Genomic DNA, 26958 nt, shown 5'->3' with positions numbered 1-26958 from the left:
GGTAGGGACATCTGGAGACTAATAAAATTGTTTTCTGGTCCAAAGCTGCTACATAAGCACACATGTCAATATGGTACAATCCAACAGGTTTCTTGCTACGGGTGTGCAGCTAGTCATAGCTTTCAGGTAGAGAACGTACTCACAGCAGCGCAGCCTCCTCACAAGCCTCCCCAGTTTACAGATGAGCACTTTTTTGCGTGTAGGAAAATCCCTAACGTGTGAAGAAGCAACTCTGAATGAAGGGTTCATCCAGGCTTCCTTTTGTGCCGCATTTCTAGCCACAGGGCGCCTGGCTTTAATCTGACCTGGTGCATTAAAAGGTGGGAATCACGTGAAAATTCTGCCAGCTAGACAAACTGGGCGCATTTATTTATCAAACTGTACGTCTGAATGTGCCTATTTTCCAGAAACGCTTGTCTGCCAGGAAAACAAAAGGGCGCTTCGTTTTATTCTGTATTTCCCTCTGGGAAAGCTCCGTACTTCCTGTCATCGCTAGGCGATTCCAGGCGGGGCCCGAGCTGCCAACGGCAGACTTGCAAGGGAGGGAGGAAGCCGAGCGGTCCCGCCACCCTTCGCAGCGTCGCCTAGGATCAGGTTTCCCCCCTAGCTTTCCCCATCTGTTCCCTTGCGCCGCCTCTCATTATCCGGAGCTGCCCGCTCCTCCTGCCTAGCGACAGCGGCGGCCCAGGTGGCGCAAGGTGGGAGGAGGGCGGCAGAGGCGGCGGGGAAACAGCCGCAAGGCTCCCCACCGCGTCGGCGCGGGACCTTGGGACAAGAGCGCGCCGAATGCCGCGCCAAACTCGCCGAGCCAGGGCTTCGATCTGATTGGCGGGAACGCCAGGGGGACGCCCCGTCGGAGAGAGCCTGATTGGCCGGATTGTAAAAATATGTTGCAGGGCGCCAGAATAGAAGCTTTAGCGCCTAGTGGAATCTCGGGGCTGCGGGGAAGCGGCCAGTGCAGGCACGTCGCAGGCGCAAGCGAGGGAGGAAGGGCGCGGGAGGTCAACGCTGCATTGGGGCGGGGGGCTCTTTTTCTTCCCCTTCGGAGACACCCCCATGAGCCTCAAGCCCGGCTGCGGCTTTGGCGGGCCTGGAGGCGCTGACGCGAAGGGCTCCCTTTGAGAGGACAGGAAGGAAACTCTCGAGAAAAAATGTAAGTTTCTTGAACTTTTCTTGCGGGGCGGGAAAAATGGGAGGTGGGTCTCCCGCGCTTGTGCCGCCGTCTTCTTCCCTACGGCTGCTCCGAGGGGGCGGCCGAGCCAGAGGCTTCATGGCGGGGGCGGGAGACCACCTTTTGGGGAGGGGGCCGGGGTCTCTCCCGCTCTCAGGGCGCGAGTCTCGCTCAACCGCCTTGGGCTGCGAGGTGGGCAGTTTCTGTCCCGCTTCAGTTTCAAAGCTGGGTTTTCACTTCCAGGTTCTTTGCGCCAAAAGTAACTGATCCCGGGGCGAACACCCTGAGCTCCCAAATGACAGATTCGCCCTCAGAAGATCCCCACTTTTCGGGGACACCCACCTCCTCTCCCAGGCCAATTTCGACCTATTCTACTGAATCTGAAGATATTTTAATACTGTAATACGTTTCTTCACCTTGGCCCCAATCTGATCCTTCTATTATTTTGGGGTTTTGTTTTGTTTTTTAATTTAGTGTTTAGAAAACACTGTGAACTTAATAAGCTTTGCCCAAATTATTTTGGGGTTTGAAGAGGACCCGAAAACTGTTTTGGATTTTTTTTTAGGTGGGAGATGATGTAAGGTGTTGACCCTCTTGTGCAACTCTCAATTTTACAGATGGAGGTTAACTGCTTAACGCTAAAAGACCTGATCAGCTCGAGACATGGAAAAAGGGATTTTATAGATGAAGATGGGGAAAGTGCTCAAAAGGTAAGCAGGTGCCTAAACACCCAGTTCGGTATTTTCAAATCTGCTCACGGCCGTCAGGCTTTGTTCTAAACTGTGCTCTCATTTATTAAAATCATGGTGGAACTTACAATATTCCGAAGTAGTAAAACCTACCTGTAATGTCCAACTCAAAAAAAACAAAACCATTTTAAGTATGATTATAGTTAGTAGCTCCATAAAATTTAAAAATAAAATTGTAATAATTTACATATTTAATCACTCTTTCAGTTGGGCACTGAATGATCTTCCCCTTGGTTCTAATTTCACAGAAAGCCAGTTTCTCCACCCCTGCCCTTTAAAGGAAATGAGGAGTCATTTTTTCTATTAATGAGATTTTGTGCAATACATTTGCCATATGGGCATGGGATTATGGACAATCCTGTCATTCCTGATTGGATGTTTGTGGCAGACTCTTATACCTGTGAAAGGGTTGAAGCTGATGCAGTACTGTATCCTACTAGTGCTCTCACTGAGCAAAATGGATCGATACCTGGTTTCAGATATGAAACAGTAAACCTGAAGAGGTGCTCCTGATTAAACAGAAAACACAGCAAGAAAAAAATGTCTCCAGTGTCAAGTGTTTTTACTTTAATTCAGTGGTCTGGATTTGAATGGAGCAGTGGCATTGGGGGAGGGGTACTTAACCCTTTATCTTCCAACCATTCTGAAGCTGCTGTTAACCAAATTAGAGGAGTGGAGTTTATATGCTCCGCTGCAGCTTCAGAGATGAGCTTTCCTTCCAGGAAAGGGCTGTTCCATTCAAACTGGGACACACACACCTGGCAGTTGCATTAAAGCAAAAACAGAATACAGCAAGAGATCTCCTGTATCAATGAGGTGTACAAGTCAATGCAATGGATTGGTTTCTCCTGAGATGCTACATTCTATGTTGACTGGAACCTCACATTACAGACTTGATCTAAGGGGGGAAGCACAACCTTCACCTCAAAATAGCACTTTTTAATCTGCAAAAGCAGTGACTAGCTGCTAGTGGAACAATAGGCCTGGAAATTTACAAGCAATGTGTGTGTAAAAGTGAAGAAGCCAGAAGAAAGCTCAATTAAGTATACAAATAATCTTGCTCTCTGATTCAATAGTTTTAAAGCATTATTTTTTTTTTTAAAAAATGCTTGTCTCAGTTTGCTGCCATTGTAGGTATTAATCAGTTCAAGTTCTGCAATCACTTTTGGCTCTTTTGACATTGTCGGTTATCTATAGTAGATCTCTAACACTAGCTAACCAAACAGGCAATGCAAGTCTATATGACTGTTGACTGCTGTGGTTATATTCCCACCAGAAAAGCTAGATAGATATCCCAGTGAGGACAGTACAATTGTTTTTCAGCCTTGTAAAGTTTCCAAAAGCAGGAGGTTTAAGTAAGAAACATGGTACTGCTACAGCAGTGTGCATTGGCATGACCATATTGGTAAGATGTATTAAGTCTGAAGTAGCAGAAAACTAAGGTGTCTTGCAGGAGAAACGCAGTATGAAAGAAAAAATCAATTTGGCCCTCACAAAGTGAGTTCTATAGGATGGAATAAGCAGACTAAAGTTTGGGCCACAGCTGAGAGGGAATTCTGTGGCTTCATTTGCATGTCACAGTAAGCCAAACTCTGGTTTATTGGGACCTTGCAGCCCTAGTCTATTTTTACTCCTGAGCTCAGCCAAGGTTGGCTTAGCATGTCATTGATACCTGGGTCCATGATTCTGCTTTTCCGAACTACAACTTGTGTTTAGTGAGAAGAGTCCTTAACTACAAGCCTGGGTTTGAATGACACCATACAGCACATGGTTAGTGAAGAGGGAGCTGAAACATGAACCTGCATTTGTGTGGGATGCTAAGTCAGACTTTGTAGGCAAAGTGACTTGTGGGCTTTCCCAGGAGCCCACTTGCACGGAACCTTTAGCACAGTGTGTGAACCAGGCCTGTGTCTCTGGCATTTAAGTCAAGCAAAATATACAATAGACTAGATTAGGGAGTCTGTTAAATCCCTGCCAAATGAACTTAATCACTGGTTAAAGAATACGTGAGTCAGTATGATATATCACACAGAACAGGGATGAGATACTTGTTCAATAGACAATTTTCTTCAGAGATTTGTACAATCATACCTTGGCAATTCCCACGGATAGAAATGTATAGTTTCAATGTGAAATTTTCTCCAAATGCATTCATCAACTTAGCAACTGTTTTTAACCCAGTTAATTTGATTTTAATTGAGATTTTTTTTAAAGAGAATTGTGTGTATGTATTTTTATTATCCCTTCCAGAAAAGAGTGAAAGCATTGCACAATTTGAAAACTGTTTTTTTCCCAGTATTTTAAGAATTGGTAACCAATATAAGATTTCAGAATGTACAGAAGTAATTTCCATAGGTTCTGTCATGTTCTTCTGTGACCAAGAAATAGTATCCTGGACATAGCTGTCAACGTTTCCCTTTTTTAAAGGGAAATTCCCTTATTCCGAATAGGATTCCTCACAAGAAAAGGGAAAAGTTGACAGCTATGATCCTGGATAGGTTTATGAAAATGTCAAGGGCCTATGCTGGTGAATGGTTTCCACTGCGTTCTATGAACACGGTAAAGGTAAAGGGACCCCTGACCATTAGGTCCAGTCGTGGCCGACTCTGGGGTTGTGGCGCTCATCTCGCTTTATTGGCCGAGGGAGCCGGCGTACAGCTTCCAGGTCATGTGGCCAGCATGACTAAGCCGCTTCTGGCGAACCAGAGCAGTGCAAGGAAACGCCGTTTACCTTCCTGCCCACTTTTCACCCATTTACATGAAGGGCGTTTAATCCTATGGCAAAAATTAAATCCCTAATCTTAGGAACAATGCTAACCTTGAGCATTGTTCCCTGACCATAAAACTGTATTTTGCTCTTTGCTACTGGACTGACAGGTATTTAGCTCAGGCCCAATATGTTTGAACAAAATGCCTGTCATTGTATTGCGTGAAACGTCTTTAGAGGGAGGGCCTGTGTGGCTGTGTGATAACTTGCTCTTAAAACATCCTAGCACCTCAGGGTAGTGTCCGTTGGTGGGGGCTGGGATGTGAGGGGGGTCACGGATATTTATTTCATTTATTTTTATTTAACAAAATTTACATACTGCTTGGGTGTAATAGAGCCTTACATGTAATAGAGTGGCTTACATGAAATATTAAAATTTACAATTAAAAACATTTTGAAATGATAGAAAAATTAACAGTACAAGAGACTGAAATACCCCAACTTCTACATGTTGGGATGGACCTGCCTAAACAAAACCTGTTTTGAGCAGGTCCCGAAAAGAGCCAGCAGAGGTTCTTGTCTGCTGTCAGTAGGCAGGGAGTTCTAATATGCAGGTATTAAAATATCACTTTCTTTCAGTTGTGGAATAATATTATGTGGCAGCTGTAATGGTGCCAGTTCCACAGACTGAAGCAACTGAATGGCCACCTAGGAAGTAAAATACAGTTGTACCTCAGAAGTCAAACAGAATCCGTTCCAGAACTCCGTTAGACTTCCGAAACATTCAACTTCCAAAATGTGGCTTCTGATTGGCTGCGGGAAGCTCATGCAGCCAATCAGAAGCCATGGAAGCCCCATTGGATGTTCGGCTTCCAAAATAACGTTCAAAAAACTGGAACACTCGCGTCCAGATTTCAGTTGTTCGGGAGCCGAAACGTACAAGCTCCAGGGCATTCGAGAACTGAGGTAAGACTGTACAGTAGTAGAGTTCTTCTAAAGTGCATCGCTTTATTTCCTGCCTATATGGCTAAGGTAAAGCAATGCACTGGATATAAACTTGTCTCCTTCCTTTGGGACACAAGGATCTGGGATGAGGTTCTCTCTCAACTCCATCCTAAATTTTAGCCTGTGTATCTTGCCCCATAGATCTCTATGGGAGCCATTTGTAATTGAGCAGGCCACCGTTTCTTGGTACAATAGGACCGCAGCATTGATTGGCTGCTTCTCTGCCTTCCAGTTATCTCCAAAGCTATCTTTTCTTTCTAATAGGAAAACATATTTGATCGACCCAGAATGACCCCAAAGACTCCCATGAAAAATGAACCCATTGATTTGTCAAAGCAAAAAACCTGCACCCCCGAGAGAAGTCCAATTACACCTGTTAAGCTGACGGATAGGCCCCTGGCAGATCCATGGACCCCCACAGCTAACCTAAAGATGCTTATTAGTGCTGCTAGCCCTGACATGCGGGACAGAGAAAAGAAGAAGGAGCTCTTCAGGCCAATTGAGAACAATGAATTTAATGACGCTTTTCCCGATTCCTTGCAGGTAAGAGAGACTTTCCACAGCACATTTGTTTTGAATTAGTCATTTATTATCTGTTTGAACTAAATAATATTTCATTTGTAGTCTTCTTCGTTTATCTGATTTGTGGACAGCTCTCCCAAATTGTTCTGATTTGACTTTTCGCAGCCGTTCTCCTATTTCTGCGCACATGACCAAAGTGCCACTTCCTTTGCTGTCTCTTTGCCTGCCATTTTGAGCTGTACTGTCACATATTACTTCCTCTGCACGGCTGCTTCACGGGGCCACCAGCATAGAAGATTAAGAGAATGTGAACCTTCCTTAGAAACAAGAATGCATGGGGGAGCAGGCAGACTCTTTGTGCTTTCCAAGTGACATGAGCAAGACACTTAATTTTCTAAACCTTCCCCCCCCCCCAAAAAAAATATTAAAAAATTCACTGCCGTTACAAATATATTGCACAATAAATGACTACCAGCTGTTGTGTCACTGGAATAATGAATTAAAAAGATGTAATTATGTATACATAAAATATGAAAAAATTCTACTCTTCTCCTGTTTTTCAGAAATCCTCATGTCAACAAGTTGACCCCTCCCTGGTTCAAAGGGGGGGCATAGGTAGTAGATTGGGATCCACTGGTGAATCTCTAGATAGTTTGCAGCAGAGCAGTGATTTCTGGCTCCCACTTGTTTTACAAAAGCAGTAACAATGTTTTTTTAATTTATTTTATTTATATACCACCCTTCATCAAAAGCTCCCAGGGTGGTGTGCAACATTAAACATACTTTATGGAGCATAATAATAAATAACAACATACAGCATAATAATAAAACAATCATCATGACAGCCTGTACAACTTTCCCCTCTGAAATTAGGCTGCCGAAATGAAGAAAGCTCATTAGCATGAGTTAGACTTTGAGCTCGGTTTTTGTACTGAAAAGGGATTCCTTGGCTCACTTGTCTTTTACACCGGACTGCTTGGTACATCCTTGGGTTGCAGCAGGAGGCAGAGAAGCAGTGTGGGTGGGGCACTGGCTGCTGCCCCAACCTGCCCATGCCGTGTGTTTCTGCTGCTTACGGAGAATGAGAGGGGCGAGGCACAGGGAGCTCTGGGTGGTAGCAGAGCCAATACACTTGCTGCTGCACACACGCCACCCTGAGCTCCTTGGATCTCCCTCAGTGAGCCCCTGCGAATTGCAGCATTGGGAAGTCAGGGTAGCAATGTGGCCCCACCCTGCTGGCTGCTGCTGGGTTCTAATAAATAGCAAAGGAGGTCCAGTGAGCCTTACGCTACCCGTTCGTGGTTTAAAGTACACTCCGATCCAGCTGCTGTATTGTGCCTCTGGTGAACTTCTCCAAATAATGCTGGCTACTCCCTGTTCAAAGCATGATTACTTGTACTCACTGGCCATATTAATCTTGCTCCCCTTGGATAAAATCAGCAGTTCCTGTTTAGAAACGCTTTCTGCAAATTCTTTAAAATACAAAGGCCAAAATCTGCCCCCACCATGCACCATAAAACATAGTGCTACCTAAAGCAGCCAAAATCTTCCTGAGAATGGTCACTCCCAGAGCCAATCTAGTGAGAACCGCTTTCATACATTATTGCTTAAAATACAACTTCAGGTGGTGGGGGAATGTAAGCTGCAGTTTCTTTCAGCATTTGAGGCTGTTTTAACAAATGTTCCTTTTAAGGACCACTTGTTGCACTGCAGTAGCCCTTAAAGTTATTTACTGGAGCCATTCCAGCATCTTTTAAGATTTTTCTTAGGTGCAGAGGCCAATTAAACTCACTATAGCGTAAGAGGCTTCAGAAGTTTTCTTTTGTGGTATGAAACCTGGCCTTCGGGGTTGCTAAAGAGCTTTCTCTCCAAATTGCCCTCTTTCCTCTGCATCCAGTTTTCCTTGTGTTGTGCCTTTGGGGCTGTAAGCCTGCAGGCAGCAGAAGGGCTACAGCTCAGTGGAAGAGTATTTGCTTGGCATGCAGAAGCATCTACAGGTAGAGATGGGAATGTCCCTTCTGAAACCCTGGAGAGCTGCTGCCAGTCAGTGTGGGCAAAAGCTAGATGGACCAGCTACTTGGCTTAGTAAAAGGCAGCTTCCTATGCCCCTAGGCCAATGGTTTTTAATTGGTATGGGGTACTTTGTGAAGTTGAAATGCTCTAGAGATAGGTGGAAAGGCTCCCAATCAAAACTAACGTGCAGTGTTGCTCATTACATTCAACACCGGACCAGTTTTATCCTTGCCGCCTTGCAAAGCACCGCATTTCCAGTACTGTCCTGCTTGTCAGAGGAGCTACCGGTGTCCAAGACCTGTCCGCCATGCTGCTGTCTTGGCCCAATGGTCAGGGAAGATGGGAGTTGTAGTCAAGCAACATCTGGAGGTTACTTGGCTATCCTTCATCTACAACTCCGCTTTCTAGACTTGCTTAATACCTTATGCATGTATTTCGTTTTCCTGCTGAAAGGCCAGGTCTTACCTATTAAAAATACAACATGTATTGCTGGTACCATGCCATATAACAAAGTGTTATTTAAAAAAACCAGGCAACTACAACCCATTTTATTTTTTTCTAGTGTGGCACCATAGATGATGGAACAGTGGATGAATATGAAAAGCAGAGACCCAGCAGAAAGCAGAAAAGCTTAGGGCTGCTGTGCCAAAAGTTCTTAGCCCGCTACCCCAGTTATCCTTTATCAGCAGAAAAAACAACAATTTCTTTGGACGAAGTGGCTTCTAGTCTTGGTACGTATGCAAGGAGCAATACTGACTGCAGGAATGAATGCTCTGGTTGAACTAGATAGTAGCCCCTTTAAGGCAAGCAGTTCTCCTTACAAACCCCATTTAAATTAACTATCCACTCGTGAAATTTCCCATGCATTTCAGTGGTGTTTCCATGGGAGAAGGTCCAGGGGGTTTTTTGGCATGAAAACTCAATGACTGAAACTGAAAATATTCCCCCCTGATGCTACTTATCAATTATCTGAAACGGGATATTTAATATATACAGCAGTTTCTTACTAGATGTAAACCTGAGGTGGAAAATCAGATGGACCCAAATATGTTTTATTTAACTAGATTTGGGCTGTGGCATTCTATGCATTTCTTGTTGTGAGCTGCCCTGAAAATTCTGTGGCCTATAAATTACATTAATTAATAAATGGCCTGCACACAAGTATTTGGAAGAGCACATTTCTTCCAAGAATTGTAACTGCTAGGTCTTGCTTCTAAGCAAATTGTTTCAGGACTGAAATAGAAAACTGCTTTGGGGGCAGAGGTTGCTCAGTTCAACTCCTGTAATTTTGAGTTAAAAGGAGCAGGTTGCAGATAATAGGGAAGACCTCTGTCAGAGAGCTTGGATAGCCACTGGTAGTCACAAGAGGCAACACTGGGATATCATGTATAAGGCAAAGCAGCTTTTTTAATGTTCCAGTAAGAGTAAAGCAGTATTGAGTTCAATAGTCTGATCTGGCACAGAAGGAAGTTTCACATAAATATGTATAAAGTTATTTTTCATCTTTCTGTTTGCATAGCATATTTTCTTAAAATAGATTTTTGACATGGTGTTGTTAGGGCAGATTTGTGTAGCCTTTTGCTAAAGGAAGTTTAATGGAAGATGTAATGAGATGTGACAGCGTCAAGAAATATTGAGCAGGGCGCTAAGTCATTTTCACTATAGGCTCGCTGCCCCAGATCTGCTGCTGAAAGGGGGGGCACCTTTCCGCTTCCACTTGAGCACCATTTTCATAGTTCCCTAAACTCCAATTAATAGTGTCATCTGTGGCTTAGCCTGTGAGTGATGATGCAGGGACACTGCTTGGTCCCAGCTGCAAATCTTCACCTGGAGCATGAATAATGGGTGGATGACTCTACCACAAGTTCGCGGTACCATCCCCTTTCCCAGGTGAATTCTAAGCCTTGTTGAAGCGGACGTCGACATTGTAATTCAAGGGAGCTCTACATCACAGCAACAACTCAACTACACCCAGAGCTCAACAGTTTCAAATCTTCTGCCTGTCCATCCTAGAATAGTAGTAATAAATACTTGAAGGAGGTGGGTGGCAACTGTGTTTTAATACAAAGTAGGCACTGTGGGTTAAACCACAGAGCCTAGGACTTGCCGATCAGAAGGTCGGCGGTTCGAATCCCTGAGACGGGATTCCCGTTGTTCAGTCCCAGCTCCTGCCAACCTAGCAGTTCGAAAGCACGTCAAAGTGCAAGTAGATAAATAAGTACCGCTCTAGTGGGAAGGTAAATGGTGTTTCCGTGTGCTGCTCTGGTTCGCCAGAAGCAGCTTAGTCATGCTGGCCACATAACCCAGAAGCTGTACGCCGGCTCCCTCAGCCAATAAAGCGAGATGAGCGCCGCAACCCCAGAATCGGCCACAACTGGACCTAATGGTCAGGGGTCCCTTTACCTTTAGGCTACCTTCTCTTGCCCCATCAGCATACTGCTGCACTGCCGTCCACTCTGAATAACCCTAAAGAGCAGCCAATGTAGTACCCATCAGATCTTACGGACTACAAGTCCAATCATCCCTGACAATAGGATGCGTTGCCTGGGGATTGTGTATGTTATAGCCCATAACATCTGGAGGGTACCACATTGGCAACCGCCAAAATAACTTTCTTTCTCCCTGGGGACTTGACTGCAGTTTACAGTTTAGTAGCATTTCTTCTGTTAACGGGGATAATTTATGGATGTTGCCATGCAAATTTAAGGATCGTTGCGTAGATTTTAATGCTGTAACAAGCGCCACAAAGCCACATGCTGTTTTTGACTAAGTAACTATACATTATTTACTCTTTTATTGGGGGTGGGGGAGAGACAGAGATTCTAACTACGTGAAGATTTCCTATCACCGCCACACTAATTCCTCAGAAGGCAGTGTTATTAGGAACTCTGGTACTTTTGTTTGTCCCTTAAGCAGTGGCAAAGGCCGCTTAGTTTAACACTGGGATGGTAGTCAGCAACCTGTTCTCTCTTGTTCTGCGTAACTAGTAACTGCCTAATTGATATTTTAAATTACATTAAATGTCTAGTTATAGACAATCATGAGCTACTTCTCACATAAAGCTTTTCATTCCGGGATTGGCTTTTTCAAATGAGAGCGTCTAGACATGAAAGGATAATGTAGGGATTGACTATTCATGTAGCACTTCTCAAGCTGAATGCTTCCACCTTGAGGCACCCAAACGAAGATAAATCATTTTAACAGAAGTAGCTATGTAGGCTACGATCCATATTGTGAATAAGCCATAAAAGCCCTCCTATAGGATACCTCTGAGCCAAAGGACCTGGACAGGTTACTTTGAACACACAGTCCTATGCAGACCTGCTCAGAAGCGGTCTCCGGGGTGCCTCCCTCAAAAACAAGTTGTTGAGACTGAGGCGAGACAATATGCTTGGGAACTGTTTTTAAGCCAGAGACACCATATTAACCCTCTGGTGTTACCTAACACACACACACCAGGCCAGGCCAGGCAGACCATGAGACATTGCTGTGAGGCAAATGCTTCAACTAGAATTATGTGAAAGTCTCTATGACTTGTATAATATGGAAAGTAGCCCTGAAGAGACCAGTTTTCTTCTGTTATGTGACTTTACAGCACATCTCTAATGAGCCAATGAAAAGTTTTGCTCTTTTGACAGCTATTGTGTCTGTATCTTGTCTGGTTGCTAAACAGTAGAACACGAGTCCATAATTGTGTTCCTTGTTTTGGAAGTAGAATACTGTACCACCATGACTTGTCTTGTAATGTGCCCAGGAAAGGGAGTTTTGTTTTGTTTGGTGTATTTTGCAATGTTTTGCTTTTATTCTCTTTGTCTTTCTTTTTGTTCCACATCTAGGGGTTGAGCGTAGACGAATTTATGACATAGTGAATGTCTTGGAGTCTCTTGATCTCGTTAGCCGAGTAGCTAAGAATCAGTACTGTTGGCACGGTCGTCACAGCTTGAGTCAAACGCTGAAAAACCTCCAGGAAATAGGAGAGCTGCAGAAATATGAAGAACTTATGGCTTCTTTCCAGCATAAAGAGCTAGACCTTGACTGTAAATTTGGAGAACACAAAAAAGAGACTTTTCTAGATTTCCAAGACCGGCAGTTGCTTGACTTCTCGGAGACAGATTGTCCGTCTGGTAAGTTAGCAAAGGCTACTGGCAGAATAAGAGAGAGGTCCTTGCCATCATCAACATGTGACAGGTGTTTGATTTTGATTTTTGAAGTAAATTACTGCATTGAAACATGATTGTATCTTTTGGGGGGACAAGACTTCTTTTTGTCCAAATGGTGGAACTATACCAGGGTCAGCTCTTGCGTCATTGCCATCTCTTGTTGCCCCAAACGCTGCCTTGATGTTGCAGTTAATAATAATAATAATCTATTCATACCCCGCCCATCTGGCTGGGTCTCATCAGCCACTCTAGGCATCTCCCAACAGAACATTAAAAACACAATAAAACAGCAAACATTAAAAACTTCCCTAAATAGGGCTGCCTTCAGATGTCTTCTAAAAGTCAGATAGTTGTTTATTTCCTTGACATCTGGTGGGAGGGCATTCCACAGGGCAGGCGCCACTACCAAGAAGGCCCTCTGCCTGGTTCCCTGTAACTTCGCTTCTCACAGTGAGGAAACTGCCAGAAGGCCCTTGGCGCTGGACCTCAGTGTCCGGGCAGAACGATGGGGATGGAGACGCTCCTTCAGGTATACGAGGCCAAAGCCATTTATAAATGGTGCTATGTAAATGCTTTTATAAATAGATGAAATAAATCAACCTACATATCCTTTTTCTTCTGGTGCTTCCTTCTAACTTCTGATTTCACTCTTCTTTGCTCCTATATTATACACAGAATAAAACCCACAGAATGTCCTGCTTTCCACACACTCCTTCAAGATACTTTGCTATGACCTTCCTTCTTTCCTTAAGAGAGTTAAAGTGCAACTGCCCATCTGCTATAGGCAATTATTTTCTGCTCATTAAAAAAAACCTGCTTCCCAACAAGGAAATGTTTTTCTTTTTTTCTGCTTGAGAAGCCTTCAAAACGCTTTCTTGGCTGTGATAGATGTAGCATGCTGAGACTTGGGTTGTGTTTGTAATACAGCGTCTGCAAACAGCAGAAAGGACAAGTCGTTGAGGATTATGAGCCAAAAATTTGTCATGCTGTTCCTCGTCTCCAAGACCAAGATAGTTACTCTCGACATAGCAGCGAAAATATTGATAGAAGAAAGCCAGGATACAGCAGATCACAGCAAGTTTAAAAGTAAGATTGTTTCTGAGATGAATTATCATTTAGTCACTGCAGAGAATAACAGTCATACTGACATCACAAGGGAACATACTTGGTTTTTCAGATTTTTTGGGGGGGTTGGGATTCATATGGAACACGATGGCCCTGCATCATGTCATGCAGGTGATACAGGAGCCTAGTTCAAACCTTAGCCTGTGCAGGATACAAAGTGTGTGCATGCGTGTACACGAATATTAAATGATTACTTGGCCACTGTGCACTGAAAACAGATTTTTAAAACTAAACGATAAAATGATCCCCTGTGGTCCTGCCTAAAATGAAAACAGCACACAAAGCTCTGAAACGAAATTTATTATCCTAGATTGGGTTATGAATGTATTTTAAAGAGGCTGCAATCCTGCTGGATTAAAATCAATTCATTGATTTATGTAGGACCAAGGTTTGAACTCAAGGACTATAATATAAAACAATTAGTTTTATGGGTTTTTTTCTTATTGAATATGGCGTATTCATGTTCCAGATATAAATCTTTATGCATAGTAATTTTGCTAGGACGTTCATCCACCGGTCAAGAGTATTAGTTCAGACCACATCCACCCACCCCAAAGACCTAAAATATATTATATTTTTTGTACCCAGTCCTCATGGGGAGCCAGTGTGGTGGTGTGGTTAAGAGCGGTGGACTCGTAATCTGGTGAACCGGGTTCGCATCTCCGCTCCTCCACATGCAGCTGCTGGGTGACCTTGGGCTAGTCACACTTCTCTGAAGTCTCTCAGCCCCACTCACCTCACAGAGTGTTTGTTGTGGGGGAGGAAGGGAAAGGAGAATGTTAGCCGCTTTGAGACTCCTTCGGGTAGTGATAAAGCGGGATATCAAATCCAAACTCTTCTTCATGATTTGACTTCTGGGTTCACTGGTAGCAGTTCTTCAGCCTGGTTAGTTACATCTTAATGTAACATAATGCATTTGTTCAATAATTAAACTTGTTTTCTTTTAGCAAAGGTACGGAGATTGTACGATATTGCCAATGTCCTGACAAGCCTTGGGCTCATCGAGAAAGTGCATGTAACAGAGGAAAGAGGTCGTAAGCCAGCCTTCAAATGGATTGGGCCGGTGGAGTTCACTGGAGACAATGGTAATATTCTTTATATTATGTCATTATCTCTTCTTATGCATTTCTTACAGCCTTAACAGCACCAACCCTCCCCAGGTTGGCTCAAATGGTTTCTCGTATTTTTGTAAAGGAGACTCGAGTAATGTGAAGAATAGAAAGCCCAACCCTTAACATTGCAAGGGCGCCATTCAAGGGGCCTCAGAAGGCAGCTTCCGATTATAACTGTTCTACTTCACCTGCAAAGTGTCTTGCTTTGTCAATGGAACTGGTTTATTGCCCAAGTGATGCTCCAGGGCTTCTTCATGTTGAGCGTGGCTTGCGGGTCATCCTTTGGCGAGCTGATTTTAACGAAGAATGCATCTGTTTAGGTGGCATAAAGATGGAGATTCCGACCTGTGCTGCTTTGACGAAAGCTAAAGGGGCGGCACGTGTCCCCCATCAATCCTGTGCCGGTAGGAAAGAGCGGCTCTCCCGACATGCTTCTTTTGGCACGGCTCAGCCTTCCGAAGTGGCCAAGAGGAAGGCCAGCTCAGAACCCAGCAGCCCACGCAGGGGAAAACAAGGTAACCTGGGGAGGGCTTGTGCTCCTCCAACCCACCAGCTCTGCTAACAAGCTTCCAGCTAACAGCTGTGCGTCTGTGTATCTCTTTTCGGGTAAAGCAGCTCCCTTTCCACAAGCTTAAACTTGGAGCGCGCTCCTTTTGTTAGAATTTGGCACAGGCAGATTAAAGCCCTTTAAATGGAAAGAGAACATATTATTTTATGGTTGCTGGTAAGATGGAGCTGGCTGGAACAATCCTGTTTATAGTACTTTCACACTTCAGCACTGTCAGGCTTTATAAAGTGATTTGAAGGTTTTACTAGAATGGCAATTGGCCCATCTCTGCCTGGTACACGGTTCCCAGCTCAGAAAGCACTGTGTTACTTTGCCCTATGGAACAATAGAGTTGCCTCTCTCCAACTGCAAACAAACTGTGGTTGAGTGTAAGTTGGAGGTATCGGGGCTGAGCTATAGAATATGTTTAAAAAATCAATCTGAATTCCAGGCCACCATTTTCACTGGGGGGTCCATAAATTCCTGGGATAGGAAGGAGGAAACAGTTTCTGCAATTCCACTGAACCTCAGAGACACTTGGAGGGTACAACTTCAAGAACAATCCTACACAGGGCCCCCCTCCCAGCTCAAAAGAAATGTGTATCTATATTGTGATGTTCTTCAGGGCCTCTTCAAGGATCTCTGAAGTGCAGCACAATTGCGCGAACTCTGGGCTCAAGAGAAGGGCTGGGCTAGACCTGGGATAGCTCAGTTTCTAGAGAATGAGACTCTTAACCTCAGGGTCATGGGGCTGAGCCCCACATTGGGCAAAAGATTCCTGCATTGCAGGGGGTTGGATGAGATAACCCTCCTGGTCTCTTCCAACTCCACAATTCTATGATTCTTTGATTTTGTATCATGCTTAGCTTTGGAAGAGGAGCTCAACGTGAACATGCTAAAGAGCTGTGGGGTGAGTGGGAAGATGATTGTTCTCACAGTCATACGCATTCCCAAGCTCAACGGCGAGTGGGGAAGCATCCTGGCCACCAGACGTTTTAGCTGTCAACGATGACCAGCCAAAATTTGTGGACACCTGTATTTTCATATAGGCTAGAGAAGGGACCTGCAGTGCCCAGCCTACTGCAAATCACTTTGAGGGTGACAGTCATCTGAGATCTGATGTCAAGTGATTGAAACTTCAGGTTGTGACTTCAAAGGAAGAACTGGGAGTGTAGCGAAGAATGCTCTCAATACTTCCATTGCAGCCCCATCTGAGACGGAGCCTAGAAAATGCATAATTACCAGATCCTATATACATGGTCCCTGAAACAGTACTCATCAACGGTGCTGCCTGTCTTCCTAAGCTCATGTCTTTCTGTGAATTTTAGTTGTTTCTCAAGAGAAGACATGATTGGGTGTTTGCATGGCTGTTTTCTCATATGGTACAAACATACCCGTCACCCGTTGGTAATTAATTCAGCGTTCTGCTTTTCCTTCATTCTTCAGATGACTGCTGCTCCAAAATGATAAATCTAGCATCTGTTTGCTGCCAGAAGATGGAAGATGACGCAAGGTATGTTGTGGATTTTAAAGCTTGATACTCTGCTAAAGCTTTGGTCTGCATTAAAACGAGCTTCAGTCTTCCAAGTTTAGCTGTTGTGCAACATCCATATGTTATGAGAACAGGCCATGGTTCAGTAACAGTTTGTGCCTTTGCGTGTTTCACGAAGAGTTTCATGGGGTACAGCAGCTGCTCCAGTTGGATTGCTCATTAGACTTGAACAAATTTTGGCTTTACACAAGGTGCAGCACACAGAATAAAGTGAACTCAGGGTGTGATGTTTCCTTGATAGTTGTGAAAATATGCATCCCACTAAGTGAAGTAAATAACTAACATTTTAGCAAAGGTAGACATTTTGAAACTCTCTAATTTGAAGCTTTGGTTGCACTAAAATAGAGTGAATGGCACCTCCGAAAATTATCTGTGCTACCTTGGAGAGACTTAGTAAGAAATCTAAAGAGGAAGCTGGATTTAAATAAAGCTTGTGTTACCCAGTGGCCATTTTATCCTGATAACGCAGGTGTTCTAATATTGCGATGGATTAAATACAAGGATGTGGTCCTTTATGTGAATTTAAAGTTGAGTAAAATGTGTATGGCACCATCTTAAACTTAACACGGCAGAGACAGCTTGCTGAGAATCTTGTTTGGCCTCCAGTGCTCATTTCATAAGGCAAATAAAAATTCCTGAAATGAGTACTCATCATTGTGAGTGTTGTCATGAATAACACTGATCAGCTAGCACCTTGGCCACACAGCTCTTTATAGAGTGTCAGTTCTCCTATTCTTTTACAAGTCTAGCATAAATTTTAAACCCCTTTTACCTTTTGCACAGAAAATTGCTCATGTAATAACATGGTGACTTAACACATAATGTTCTAGTTAGTGTCTGAATCTAGGTGAAGCCAGTAAAAAGGGTGGCAATGGCAGTAGGAGGGTGTGTGTTTTTTATTTGGCACTGCCATTTTGTAACAGAGCAGATTGTTTATTTTAATTAGTTTTTCATTGAAACACTTATATCTCGCCCTTCTGGTGTGAAGGCCTTTAGTGCACGTCAGAAAATTGCAACAAGCCTTCCTTAGGCCTAATCTTGTTCATTGGATTTTCCCATCCTAAACTGGAATAAATAGACACGTGCATGCAAACCTTTTGGTTGATTTAGTTCTTTCCTAAGCCAGTAGAATAAATCAGGTTTTTCTTAGTAGAGCAAGAATAGTATGTTCCATGGTTCTAGACTAACTTATCTCTCCCTTTGTCTTTATAGCAAAGGTCTCGAAGCGGCAGGAAACCTGGGCATCATTCCCCCTTTCTCTGTTCTTTCTGGAGACTCAGACTATTGTCTTAACACCTTCCCTCCCTCAAATGCAAGCTCAGACACGTCACAGCCATCTCTACCAAATGGGATAAATGACCAAGGTCTGCCATTATCGGCTTCCAAGTCAGAGGCTGGCAAAACCACTGTGCTCTCCAACCAACCTTTTGTTTACTTGCCATCTCCCTCTCTGTACATGCTGTGTGGCAGTCTTCATGAGAGTCTCTCGAGGGGAAGTCCTCCAGAAAAGGGAAATTGGGACTTCAAGGGCCAGGCTTCACCCTGCCCATCAGAAGGGGCCGAGTCTCCAGTTAAAGGTCAGAAGCGGAGTTCCCAATGGCGTGTTCCTCCCACTGAAGAGGAACCGACGGCAAAAAGGCAGAGTCTGGAGCAGAGCGATGGTCCCATTTCACTGGTGGTATCTAAGGTAAGAGAAATACATTGGACCAATATCCAGGTTTTGATTGCAGCAGGAGAAATGGAAGGTTGTACTTGAAATGACCCTTAGACGAATTAGCATACTGCAAAGAACTAGGCAGCATTCATTGCCCCTGATGTGTTTGCTGTAAAGCTTGAGGTATTTGCTTGCCCTCTGTGCTGTGATAAATGGCAAGGAACGTTTTTTGGCTAGCGCAGTTTGTTAAGAGCATGGTGCTGAGAACACCAAGGTTGCAGGTGGGACAGCTGCGTATTCCTGCCTTGCAGGAATCTCTTCCTTAGGGTCCCTTCCAACTCTATGATTCTGTGTGCAATCCCTCCAGTAAAGCAAATAAACAAAACGTCTCCTAGAGTTTGAAGAAGTCAAAATGCCATTTGGCCCCCACCATTTGCTCAGAAGCACCGGTCCACCAACACCTCCGCAATGTGCCACATGCCATGCAAATAAGCCTAGATGAGTCATTCCAGTGAATCAAATCAGACATTGTAGCAGAAGGATTCCTTAATGAGTGGATTTGGATGCAAAATCGCTCCCAAGTTATCAGTCAGACTGAGCAAGGGCAAAATGCTATCACTAAGTCATTGCCCACCCAGCTTCCTGTTCCAGATTGTAGCAGTCCTTGCTGTATCTCATTCAGAAACAAATAATTGGTTCTTACTACTTTGTCATTTTTTGTCAGTTGCCTGAATTAACTCCTGCCAGTTCTGCATTGGAAATCAAAGCTTCATTTCATTTTTGGGTTTGGTGGGTAGGGGAGGACCCTAATAAAAAAAAGCTATTTTATGATAAATTTATCCCTTGATCAACTATTTTTAACCTTTCCAAGCTAGACATAATCTGTACTAGGGTCCTAGTCCCATAATAGAGCTGCACCTGTTTTGTTTTGCATTTCTTTAATGAAATGAATTGTGCTTTTCTCTTTCTTAGAAGAACGCTAAGCCAACAGATGCAGAATCTGCCTCAGATCGTAACTGCAGTCCCATGGACCAACTTCAGTTTGAAGCAGGAGTGCCTGCTGCTATAGAAGCTGCTAAACCTTTGGAAACTTGGGAGCAAGAAAAGCCCTTTAGGAATAAGTGTTCGAAAGAAAATGCAAAGGAAAATGAACAGGCCTCTCAAGAAAATGGCAAGCAGTCCTTCTTGCCACAGTATCTCTATGTGCAGCCTGCAGCTGGTAAGGCTACTCTTGGGAACTAGGTACTGATGTAGCATCTAGCCAGAATATACTTTAAACTAGGTGCATGCAAAAGGTTGACCGATTCCTAGGTAGGGAGGTGGAATTTCCAAATCTAAATCCTTTCACTGTTACCTATCCCCTTCGTTGTAGCACAGCTTGCCCCAAGTCTGGGATGGCATGGAGAAGTCGTGCTATCTATCTACTAGATCATCTCTACTTCGTAAAGCTTAGCAGAAGCTGTCCAGATTTTTTTATTTTTCAAGCTTAACACTCATGCCCTATAGAAAGAGTAGCAGGCAAGGTAGTGCCCCAGGTGCTGTGCCCCCCAACTCTCATCAGCCCCAGCTACTATGGCCACCGGGCCAGTAGTTTGCAAATATAATCTACAGCAGAGCTGGAGATCCTCTAGCCCATGAACCAACCTTGGCCCTTTCTCAAGAGAAAAGGCTATACAATGAGTGGAATTCAGGGTCGCGTTTCCCCAGTATTTTGGTCTGGAGGTTCTCATCACACACACACACACGAGTCAGTTTGGGGGAGGAGAACCCCATTGTGCAAGCAGAAGTCAAACAGGGCCCCCACTAGTGGGGCCAACTAGGCGAATCCCACCAGTTACTGTCTCATCTAACTGCAAATGTCTGCCTCTGTTCTTCTCTCTGTTGTTTAGGATTGAATGGGTTTAATTTCCTGTTTCCTGCCAACCAAGCTCCTGGTCCCGTCAACCTGTCTTCAAGCCGTTTGCCTTCGCTTAACGTTCCCTGTATGATGGTTCCATCTACGGCCTTGGCACCGTTCCCTCTCATCTATTCCCCGGCAGTCACAAGCCAACTTTCTTCCGCTCCTGCCGGCTCCTTCTCAAATGTCACGTGCATGAATTTCAGGATGCCTGGCCTGGCACCTACAACGCCTGTTTTCATTGGGACCCCAGCAGCAGTCGTCACTCCAAATTCATCACAGCTACCAACGCTGGAGCCGCACCAGCAGATTCAGCCAGCTGTACACCTGAGCCCTGTCCTCGGGTCTGCCTGCGGCTCCGTTAAAGCAGACTCGCCGGTTTGCATGGGGCACCCAGTCACCCTCCTGAAATTCCAGCAGGTGAGAATGCAAAGATAGGGTGTGAATGAAGCTCCGATTGGGAGCACGTAAAATGCATCTGATTAAACCAAATCACCTTATGTTTCAAAACTCTGGCGCTTTTGTGGCAGCTGAAGATCATAAAATTGCTAAACGTTTTATTTTATTATTTTGTAAACAGCAGTTCCTATTTATGAAATCAGCCAGGTGCTTATTTATAAATGAAGCTAGGATTTAGGATTCTCCTCCGCTCACTTGCACACGGCAAAGTCACTCATCTTTATAATAAGCTCCAGCACATATATGGACTTGCGACCTACACAGGTTTTATGTATTTATTGTCTTTCTGTCCCATCTTTTTCTCCAAGTTGCTCAAGGTTTTCCCCTTCTTTCTTTCATCTCCACAACTCTGCAAGGTGGTTTAGGCTGTGACTGGCCCGAGGCCACCCATTGAGTTTCATGGCTGAGTGGGGATTTGGTCTCTGGTCTCCCAAGTCTTTATCTGACACTAACCCCTAGACCAGTGTTTCCCAACCTTGGGTCTCCAGCTGCTGTTGGACTACAATTCCCATAATCCCTGACCATTGGTCTTGCTAGCAAGGGATGATGGGAGTTGTAGTCCAAAAACAGCTGGATACCCAAGGTTGGGAAACACTGCCCTAGACCACAGTAACTCTCTTGTTGATTTCAGTAAAGAAATTCCTTATATTGAGTGTCACCCCATCAGGAACCATGCAACTAGGGCGAATTAATGCAATCCTATACAACTGAGTGCATGCTTAAAAGTTAAGCACTCTTGTTTTAATGTTAAACACCATCATTCTCTGGAACTCTTGTGAGTGGAGTCCAGCTTTGTTTTTTGACTGGAGCCTCTTAAAGGCTGGGATAATTAGATATTTGGGGTAAGTGCTGCTAATACAGGGGTTGTCCTGAACCGTTCATAGTGGCATACATTCATTCATACAAGATTTGAATGGTTTCTGTTCTGTGTGGTGGTCAAATTCAAATAGGCTGAGGGACAAACTTCCTTACACCCATGGTTTTCCCACCAAAACAAATCAACAGTTTTAATGGGGGAAGAGACCGGTTATAAGACCATGGCTATCATCTAGAAATTGCTCGCTCCATTCAACCTCAATCTGCAACTCATTTTAGTGATTGCAGAGGCAGGGAACCTCAAAATGATGCTGAACTCTTTACAGCCTCAGCCGGAATAGCCAAGGGTCAGAGATTATGAGAGTTGTAACCTCGCAGTATCTAAAGGGCCACAGGTTCCCCCCACCTCTGAGCTAGGTGAATTGGATTTGAAAGAGAACAGCTACTGAATTGCTTTTGTCTCTCCCTACAAATAGTCTTCTGCAGCCCCGCTGACTCCTAAGAACATGCATTCCACACCCCAAGAAGTGTTTTTCAAGACCCCTGGCAGCCTTGAAGACCCTGCGGCATGGCGGAAAAGCGAAGGCAACCAGAGCAGAACGGCAAGCTCTGTTCAAAGAAGATTAGAGATCTCCAGCAACAGCTCTGACTAATCCTGCTCACAGCAGAGGTGTGGGCAGTTTAGGATGCAGAGCCTTAAACTTTTTTTACAGAAATATTCAGTTATTACATAAAAAGGAGAGAAGAGGTTTTGAAAACAGGCACACTTGCCACTGTGCATTTGCCCACTACCCTGTTGACGTTCTTCGTCGTGAATCAACCCAGCTGTGGAAATATTAATACCCGTTAAAATCTGAATTATGTGCATGCTGATACAAGGGAGCATCAGGTTCTCTTTGGGAAGTTTATAAAATCGTATTAGTGATCAGTTATGTGAGCAGGTTTACCAGGGTCTGTTCCAAAGTCCAAAACTGGGGGAAGCTGGCTAGCACTTATATAGGGGAAATGCTCTTTTACAAACACGCTATCCTGCTTAAGTATGCAGGATAGACCAAGGGGGACCTCTAAGTAAAAAAAAAAAAGTGTAGGAGCCGGTGCTTCTTTGCTACAACATTGAAGTATTGCAACTTCAGAAAAACAGACTTTTGTGGAGTACTTGAATGTTATTGATGTACAGTTTCCCCTGCACTTGTTAAAAGCGGAGACGTCTGATAACTTACAGTAGGAGTGAATGTATTCATGTGAAATACTTTAAGACCAAAACAACTGTGAAGTTTAAAATATTTCAGTGGGGTTCGTACTAGTGAACTTCGTAGTTTCTCTGTGTCCTTGTTTTCTGCACAAAACGTACCAGCTAATTATCAATTGACACAAAGGCCTGTCCCCAATACTATAGGGGGTGTAATAGGTTGCTTCAAGAATAAGGAGTCTCTGAAGTGTGTATGGCAGAAATTCATCCCTAGTTTAAATATACAGTGGTATCTTGGTTCTCGAACTTAATCCATTCCGGGAGTCCATTCGACTCCCGAAACCGTTCGAAAACCAAGCTGTGGCTTCCGATTGGCTGCAGGAGCTTCCTGCAGTCAAGCGGAAGCTGCTTCGGACGTTCAGCTTCCAAAAAACATTCGCAAACCGCAACACTTTCAGGTTTGCGGCATTTGGGAGCCAATTTGTTCAGGAGCCAAGCCGTTTGAGAACCAAGGTACCACTGTAGTGTAATTCTATACTTAACTACTTGGAAATATGTCCCATTGAATAGAATGGGGTTTACTGCCAGGTAAGTGTAAAGGATTGCAGTGACAATCCCATATACAGTGGTACCTTGGTTTTCAAGCATCTCGGAAGCCGAATGTTTCGGAAGCCGAACACCGAAAACCCAGAAGTAATTGCTTCTGTTTTTGATGCGCCTCAGAAGTCGAATGGCTTCTGTTGCATTTTTTTTTTCTTCACTGACTTTGCTGACCGCCCTTTGTGCCTTGGTTGTCTAACGTTTCAGAAGTCAGAACAGTCTTCCGGAACGGATTACATTCGACAACCAAAGTACCACTGTGTTTCTCTTATTGAGCCAAGGTTCAATATATGGCAAAGCATGTTCTGTAATTCTGCCACTGGCTCTGAAGCTTGAAAGAAATTGTCGTTAGTTGGGCAGATTTGCCTATAATGTGGACTTCTATGAATTACACAATAACAGGTCTAGTTTTCATCAAGATAATCCTTTGAGCACGGTATTTATGGCATGAGTGGCTGCTGTGGAAAGACTGGATTTGATGACATAAATGGAGGATCTGTATCCCGGCATGGAAATAGAAAAATTATGGAGTGATCAGTGAAAGGGTTGCATTAATTTATGGGCCACTCTTCATTTACTTACACTATAGAAAGGAAACAAGTCAGTTTAGAGTCTGCTGCTGGAAATGGGTTAACATTTTACAAATTAACTGGGCAGTGCATACTTTTGCATTTATTTCACCAGTTTCCTAGACTAACGTGACACTCATTGCTGATTTTAAAAGAAAATTCATCATGATATTTTTCATTTTTAAATCAAGTAAATAGATAGTGTGGCTGGCTCTCTCTTCTTCTTTTTAACCTAGGGATGACTTTGTAGCCATGATGTACGTTTCTTGAGGTCAGAAAAGTTTTCTGAACTTTCATTTCACCAGGTTTAAGAAAGAACAATGGTTTTGTGTGACAAGATACTTTGGTTCATTTAGTTTTGAATAATGAATGTGTTATGAAAATTAAGTAATTAATTTTAGAGCTGCAAAATAATTTGGGAATATTGTATTTTTATGTTAGAATAGACCAATAACAGCCTTACAAGGAGTGTAGTGCAACTGAATGTTTCTTAAATCTCTTTAGTTCAATCACAATAGGAGATAGAAGAACATGAAGGAAGAGGACCTTAAAACAAAACTTTTTACACTACAGAATTTTCACGTTTTTGTGACTTTTACCCAATGCATTGTTTTATTCACCCACATTCAAGTTTTCCCACATGAAGTGTAATCTTCTGTTTAGTAACAACTGTTGCCAAGCATAATTGCGGCAGGTGCCTGATTTACTGGGTACTCAAGTCTGTTCCTCTTTTGCTCAAAGGATACTGTTTCTCTTAACAGAAAGATAGCTGATGTGCCTGCTCTTAATTAGCAATCCCTCCTCCATATGCATTAAATGTGGCAATAAAAGGGTGGTTCTCAGCAATTAAGGCCGATGGAAAATCTCTTGATTCTAAAACATTAAAAGACAGTATGTCTTGTTTTTTCATGATCAACAGAACTATACATTCAGTAACCAATACAGTAGTACCTCAGAAGACGAACACCTTGTGACTTGAAGGTTTTGGCTCCCGAGCGCCGCAAACCTGGAAGTGAGTTCTCCCGTTTGTGAACGTTCTTTGGAACCCAAACGTCCAACATTGGTTCTGCAACTTCTGCGTTGCAGAAGCTGTGCCTTGGTTTCCGAATGTTTTGGAAGTCGAACGGACTTCCGGAACGGATTCCGTTCGACTTCCGAGGTACGACTATACTTGCTTTCTTGGGCATATTTTAGCTGTGTTGGTGACAGGATAGGAAGTGGTGAAGTGATTGTTTGAACACCCAGCATCACAGAACTACCAGGGCAAAAAAGCTATCTGTAAGGCACGAACATCTGCAAACCGCTGCCACTTTATCCCTAGGCTGGAAGTTTAAGACTGTAGCTGCGCTAGGCCTGCCGCTACCTCTGTCAGCTGTATTTGCAAGCAAGGTGTGGGGAGGAGAGTGAAGTTAAAGATACTCGGGTTGCATGAACTGGAGAATCGGCTAGATTCAAATTTTCTGTGCACCAGCACCTGTTGCATATAGCTAGTGAGAGGGGAATCAGATTTGGCAGCCAAAGTGGTGGTGTAAACAGGCCAAGGTTTGCTTCTGGGGCCAACCTTCTTACTATTAAAATACTGGTTGTAAACAGAAGCAAGTGTGAAACTGCAGCTTTTGGTGGTGAAAGCAGGAGCCTGCAGGTCTGGTGACCCAGAATGTGGTGTTCGGTCTTACGACTCCTGTTTCACAGAACCTGTGGCAAAACTTCTTCAGCAGAGGCAAGCATTCATTTGCACTGATGCAAGTGCTCATGCACTGACCTCTGCAGGATTTCAGGGCTTGTGAAAAACCTTAACTCTGGTACTATGGCACTAACCCGTTTGCAGGGGGGAGAGTGTGTGTATAACTTAATACTTGAATAATATAATATACCACGTTTACATATCTCAGTTCCTTTTGTAAAAGGTGCTATTTCTGTATTTAAAAAGCTGTATTGTTTTTGATAATGTAAAGCTGCTTCATGTTTATAACATTGCACTGCTAGTTTATTATCTTTGTATTAACGTCTCAATTGCTTGTGGGTCTTCACTGGTTAGAAATTGCTCTCTGCCTGTCTTAGGTTCTTTGCTACACTCTGCATTCAAAACTATTAAGAGCACACACTATTTGAACGGGGGAGGGGGGCATATTTTTATACTTAAATTAGATAACTCCTAATCTTTGTAAAATAATAAACATAAAGCCAAAAGTAAAAGGGATTGCTTCTTTTTGTTTCTTGCAAAACCACCAGCCACCATGCATTTAATAATTCCTCAGCTCTGAACGCAGTAGATCACAGCGATCCCATGCATCTCTTCCCTCTGACGGGGCCAAATGAGATGCAATTCAACATGTCCATTATGAGGGCTCCTGACATTTCTCCCCACCACAACCACTTTTTATTAAAAGCATCTTACATGGGCAACCACTTTGGGTTGCAGCTGCAGTAGAGGAGGGACATTTAACTCCAGGCTATTTTATTGGCCTAAACTGTAAAGGTAAAGGGACGCCTGACTATTGAAATAAAAAAAAAAATCACTTGCCAGCGATGAGGGAGCCAGTCTGGCCTCTCGAGGAAGGGCATTCCAAAGCCTGGGAGCAGCCACTGAGAAGGCCCTCCCATATCTGCACCTGTGGTGGTGAAAGGGCAGAGAAAAGGGCCTCTTCTGAAGATCTCTCAGCCCAGGCAGGTTCATATGTGATAATATGGTCTTTCAGATAGCCTGGGCCTAAGCCAGATGGCTTCATAACCAGCCCTTTGAATTGTGCCTGGAAATACACTGCTACATGCCACCCCCAAGCTCCACTGCAGTGTGAGATTCCAGGGAGTTCCAGGCACACTTGACAGCAAGTCTGTGTTTCCTTTTGGACAATGAGGCACAGCGGAGACTGTGGTGTCTTTATGATATATGGTTTGTTTTTGTGATACAGTATATGGTTTGTTTACATGTACAGTGGTACTACCTCTAGTTATGGACTTGATCCGTTCCCAGGTGCCGTTCACACCCCGAAAAGTCCGTAACTAGAGCGGCGCTTCTATGCAAGCACGAAAGCACTTCTGCACATGTGCGAAGTGTGCATGGTGAAACCCACCCAGAAGTATACACTTCCGGGTTTGCAACCCGAAAAC

At 43.8% G+C, this 26958-nt stretch overlaps 1 protein-coding gene across 3 annotated transcripts; it reads left to right on the top strand.

Annotated features, from left to right (window-relative positions):
• Positions 1-967: 967 nt before the first annotated feature.
• E2F7 (E2F transcription factor 7) lies at positions 968-26041 on the top strand. 3 transcript variants are annotated; one of them, XM_081928873.1, is made up of 13 exons: positions 968-1153; positions 1789-1881; positions 5897-6175; positions 8730-8898; positions 12004-12291; positions 13255-13413; positions 14400-14537; positions 14885-15079; positions 16558-16624; positions 17876-18350; positions 19293-19536; positions 20207-20634; positions 21966-26041. In XM_081928873.1, the coding sequence occupies exons 2-13, from the start codon at positions 1789-1791 to the stop codon at positions 22140-22142; spliced, it is 2712 nt and encodes a 903-aa protein (XP_081784999.1). In that variant the 5' UTR covers positions 968-1153; the 3' UTR covers positions 22143-26041. The 3 variants fall into 3 exon arrangements, with proteins under 3 accessions (XP_081784999.1, XP_081784997.1, XP_081784998.1); XM_081928871.1 differs by having other exon boundaries at positions 19290-19536; XM_081928872.1 differs by lacking the exon at positions 968-1153 and adding an exon at positions 1552-1570 and having other exon boundaries at positions 19290-19536.
• Positions 26042-26958: the final 917 nt, after the last annotated feature.

The sequence above is a fragment of the Podarcis melisellensis genome (genome assembly GCF_964234715.1).
Source record: "Podarcis melisellensis genome assembly, chromosome: 10".
Classification (NCBI taxonomy): domain Eukaryota; kingdom Metazoa; phylum Chordata; class Lepidosauria; order Squamata; family Lacertidae; genus Podarcis; species Podarcis melisellensis.
The sequence above is the reverse complement of the archived record's forward strand: the minus strand, read 5'-3'. Positions and strand labels throughout refer to the sequence as shown.

Coding starts and splice junctions, on each gene's coding strand:
- E2F7 (XM_081928871.1), top strand. CDS start 1,789: ATGGAGGTTAACTGCTTAACGCTAAAAGACCTGATCAGCTCGAGACAT. Junction 1,882..5,896: donor ATGGGGAAAGTGCTCAAAAG/GTAAGCAGGTGC, acceptor TCTTTCTAATAG/GAAAACATATTTGATCGACC. Junction 12,292..13,254: donor GGAGACAGATTGTCCGTCTG/GTAAGTTAGCAA, acceptor TTTGTAATACAG/CGTCTGCAAACAGCAGAAAG.